Source organism: Limulus polyphemus, unplaced genomic scaffold, assembly GCF_000517525.1.
Source record: "Limulus polyphemus unplaced genomic scaffold, Limulus_polyphemus-2.1.2 Scaffold880, whole genome shotgun sequence".
In the NCBI taxonomy this organism is placed as follows: Eukaryota; Metazoa; Arthropoda; class Merostomata; order Xiphosura; family Limulidae; genus Limulus; species Limulus polyphemus.
This window is the reverse complement of record NW_013666490.1, coordinates 275,865-280,551: the sequence shown is the minus strand read 5'-3', so window position 1 is coordinate 280,551 and position 4,687 is coordinate 275,865. Positions and strand designations below refer to the sequence as shown.

The 4,687-nt window shown below is 30.6% G+C and overlaps 1 protein-coding gene across 10 annotated transcripts in view; it reads right to left on the bottom strand.

The window, feature by feature from the left end:
- Positions 1-4,687, bottom strand: part of LOC106461017 (serine/threonine-protein phosphatase 2A catalytic subunit beta isoform-like) — a 30,365-nt gene that overhangs the window by 2,987 nt on the left and 22,691 nt on the right. For all 10 annotated transcript variants that reach the window (XM_013920791.2, XM_013920790.2, XM_022387827.1 and 7 more), the window contains 2 exons: positions 3,118-3,279; positions 2,366-2,484 (listed from right to left, as the gene is read on the bottom strand). In XM_013920791.2, coding sequence (XP_013776245.1) covers positions 2,366-2,484; positions 3,118-3,279 — 281 coding nt within the window. The remainder of the gene's footprint in view (positions 1-2,365; positions 2,485-3,117; positions 3,280-4,687) is intronic.

Here is a 4,687-nt window from a genome sequence, read left to right as displayed (position 1 = left end):
GTAAGCATATGTTCACAAAATTTGGCAGATTATCAGTAAACATTACAAGGCTTTCATGTGCAAAATTTCAGACTTTTTATTAAATCTAAAGGTTTGTTAAGCAAACAATTATAAAAATACATATGCTTCATAACATACAAAAATGTATATTATTTGTGCCTGTAATCCCTTCTTTTTTCTAAAGAATATGTGGATTTGGACACTATGCAAACTGTACTGGTTTTTCTCTTTATCATAGCAATAGTAATTACATTGCCATCATATTTGTGGCTGTAATGGTATAAATCAGTATGCTCAACACCGTTTTTGAATTTTTGTTGAATAAAATAAATCCTTCCAGTTAGTAAATGATACTCTGTGATAGTATTCACTAAAAAATCATGCTTTGCAATTTAGGTGTTTCACAGCACAAAACTCTTCTTTGTTATTAGGTAATACTTATGACAAAAGCATTAAATTATCCTTCTTTGTTAACTAAGGCATTCTGCACCATAAAAAACCTATTATTTTTTACTGGGCAGTTATTAAACATGCAGAATTTTACCAGGTATAAAACATTAATTCTTCCTTGTAATAATACCTTACACAGGAAAACACTTGGTACTATTTAACCCTGCTGATGACACTATGGTAAAAAAAAAACTCTTGGTAACATCAAAAAGAATAAATTTCCAACATATTAATCAATCCCTATATTGATATAGAGGTAAAAACTATTTCCAAAAAAGGTTATTGCACTTTATAATAACTATTTTCATGTGTTAATGCAGGAGGTGTGTGACTGCAGATGAAAGCTTTGACACCATAAGCAACATGTTTAGCACCTGGTTCATGATGAATTCCCAACTATTCAACTTGTATTGCTACTGCAGGTAGACTTATAGCTGAAGGAATGTGTCACTGCCTTTGCCAAGGAAGAATATTTATGTAGTAAAATTCATAAATGATGTTAGAGCCAACAGATACAAGATTTTGAAGCCAGACTTTCACAGTATTTAAAATAACAACAAACACCAAAATCAATCCCCAAGGCAATCAGAGGCAACACTTTCACCTGTGAAGTAGTTCCTAGGAAGCTGGGCATATTTCCTAGAACTATTAATATGATAATAAAAATATAGTGTGAGTTGACAGAAGCTCATATGGTAAAGTTCACAAGCTACTAGCTATATTTAAAAATTAATTGCCATTTTCATGAGAAAAGTGCTTGGAGAAAGTGATAACACTTCAATTCTATTAAAAAACAAATCTATTAAGTCCCTCACTTCAGCTCTAATGGACTATCATAATTGCTTAAACATGTTCTTTAACGTTGACATTTAATGTAGGATCTTCAGAGAATTTGTAAGTGTATATGATTTAAGACTGACTTTGCCTTTTTTTTGCAGAAGCTTTTTCAGTGAAAATTGTTGTGTCAGGGCAATATTGTGTAATTATAGCCATAATACTGATCATAATCAATGCTATAAGTGGTAACTCCCAGGGAGGCAAACCTGAAACATTATTCTCATGAAGTGTAATTAACTCCCAGCTTACATCACAAAGAAAATTCTTCTAACACAATACTCAATCCCTATATAAGAAATAACTAACATCAAAATGAATTTGTTTCTAATGTATTATTCAATCCCTATGACAATAGAGAGATAGAACAAAAAAGTACCTAAAACACATAAAATGAGAAGACATTCCTACCATATTATGAAATCTATTTGAAAAACAGAAGTTGTATCAACAGAAGGAGGATGTTCCTAACATAGTACTCATTCCCCACAAATATACAGAGGGTGGATATAAAACAACTAGTACACACATCAAAAGGTACTCAACTTCTATAATAAAACAGATGAAAAATACCCATCTTACACCATAATGACTACATTCCTAACATGTTACTCAGTCTCAATAATTATATCCTTTGTATACTTGAAAAGAAAAAAATTTCAAATAAAACTATTTAAATATAAAAATACAAGAGTGAAATAAGCTTTTAAGAATTATGTAGATACTGAACAATTTTGTTTGAAATGACAAATAAAAATTCTTAACTTACATACAGAATGGATATTTGAAATTAAAGTTTTAGGAGCAGAGCCCATATATCCATTTTTATAGACAAAGAAGTTATAACACTTTAAATTTTCATAGTCTTTCAGTAATATTCACATTACAAGATGTTAGTATTTTTGCTTTTTTAACATGAAGCTACACAGTATGCTATTTGCAGTCTATCCACTGCAGGGCATCAAATCCCTGATTTTAGCACTATACATCCATAAACTTACTGCTGACCCACTAGGAAACCAATTTAGTTTTAAAACGTCTAAAAAAATTCTGTGAATGAACAATTTTACTAACTACTTACAATGAATATTTAAGAGCATCATCCAGCTCCATAATAGCTGCTTGGTTACCACAACGATAGCAATAATTGGGTGCACTGAAAATTGTTACAACATTTCTATCATGGCACCAATTGTACCCCTATAAAAAAAAAAAATACAAAAAATAAATTATTAGTTCTTTAACTCTATAAGATAAAGGTGCATATAAAAAAACAACACAATAAAATTTGAGCTAAATAAATTTTGTACTTGTCTTTATTATTTACTTCTATCACAGTTTGCATAAATTCCATGTGTGTAAATTCCATACATATTAGTGATTAATAACCATAATACTAAAATGTGTACAAAATCTATATGTAACAAACAAAACTATAAGGGTACATAGTATGTCAAAATTTCACATGTATTATTAACAAATTGAATCAAAGACTACAGAATAGTTTGTTTTATATTACTTCAAACAGCCTATCTGTGCTATAAAGTTCAACTCAAGTAGTAATTATCCATAAATAAATATCTGGTAGTGAAATAATTCATTTGAACCTAGAATTATTTTTTCTAGCAGTTTCATTTTTAATTCATTGGCTAAAATCTTTTGGTAACTAACATATAGTTCTAAAGACTGTATCACAATAGATGAGGCAAATTTGTACGGTACCTACCTTGGGAGTGTGTATACTTAAAAATGACAATCTATCATGGTGAATTTAATGTTCAGTTCTCATGAAACATAGTTTATAAAATGTAAGAACAACTTTTCTCTACCTACCTCCATTACCAGCTGATGAGCTCTAGCTACAAGTGTTAAGCCATTTGTATGATTGAATGTCTCTGATATGTCTTGTCCAAAGGTGTACCCAGCACCACGTGGAGAGATACCCCAGCCCCCACGGTCATCAGGATCTGACCATAAAAGATCACACATTGGTCCCTAAAAACAGAGCAAAGCTAACTTCAGATGTACTGAAAAATGTAAAATCTATTAATTGCTAACGTGTTTGCTATTAAGTATGCTTTATAACACACAAAATACTACTGTAAGAGGAATCTTAAAAACAAAAATACTGAATATATTGTATAGATGTTTGATATTTTCAATCACTAAAAAAAAAAAAAAAAGGGGGGGGGGGGGGATAAAACAAAAAAAATATTTGCACATACACGGTCACATTTTCCATTACATTACAGCAGTATTTTACCCATCAGACAAATTAGCTGAGCAAAATCATTCTGACAAAAGTAAAAGGGTTAAAAGCTAAATCTTAAATTTCTCTCCAGTTGTTGTAGGTATATAAATATTAACTACACAACACAAAAAAATAAAAGCCATACAAAAAGTGTAAGTGCTTAGATAGACAATCTCTTGATCAGATATGCAAATAAGATAATGAGAAGTAATTAGCTACAGGTCCATCCATTCAAGCCACAAATACCATTCACTGGTCTCAATTTATACATTACCCTATAACAATGTAAAATATGCATTAGAAATCAGCAATAGTTTATTACTATCATTAAGTACTACTGCACTTAATGGTGGGGATCGTGATGAAACAAAATGCGGCCATAACAATTGCTCGTTTAAAACAATCTTTAAAATGTCTGAATATTAACAATGACTATTTCACTGTATTGGCTGAGCATAACAAACTTATTGTACTTATACAGCCACCTAAACTGCTATACATTTGTTTATGGAGTGAATCACTATTTCAATGAATTTTCATCTAAGTATGTAAGTGACAAGCATACAGAAAAAATGACAAACCTTATTGCTCTAATTCTTTCACAGAACTCTTCTGTCTGGGGTCCCCAATGGTTCCTTTCTTGTACCGAAAAGGATACTAAGATATACATACATAAAATGGACGATGCGCTACTTTTTTGAATTTTATAAAGAGAAGTAGAGATTGATATATACATAAACTAACTAGCTATGGTAATATAGAATGCTTTAATTCTACAAAAAGCATTGAAACAAGAAAGTCAAAACTACAAAAACTGAGTTACTTAAAATTAAAAAACATTAAAACTTTCTATATCACTATAGCTAGCTGGGTTACATATAAATTAATCCCTACTTATCTTTATAAAATTACAATTTTTTTTATTATACTTGTTTGTTTCCTTTTTATTATCTATGTTTTTGTGTACCAGCAATACCAAACATGAGGTGCACTCTACCCAATTCAATTCTACTCATCAGGACCTCTACCAACCTACCCTCAAATCTAATTATACGCCCAAAGTAATGCATTGTCTGTTTCATATATAGATGTATACTAGTATCCTTTTGAGTACAAGAAAGGAATATTTAGGGACCCCAGACATAAAAGTTC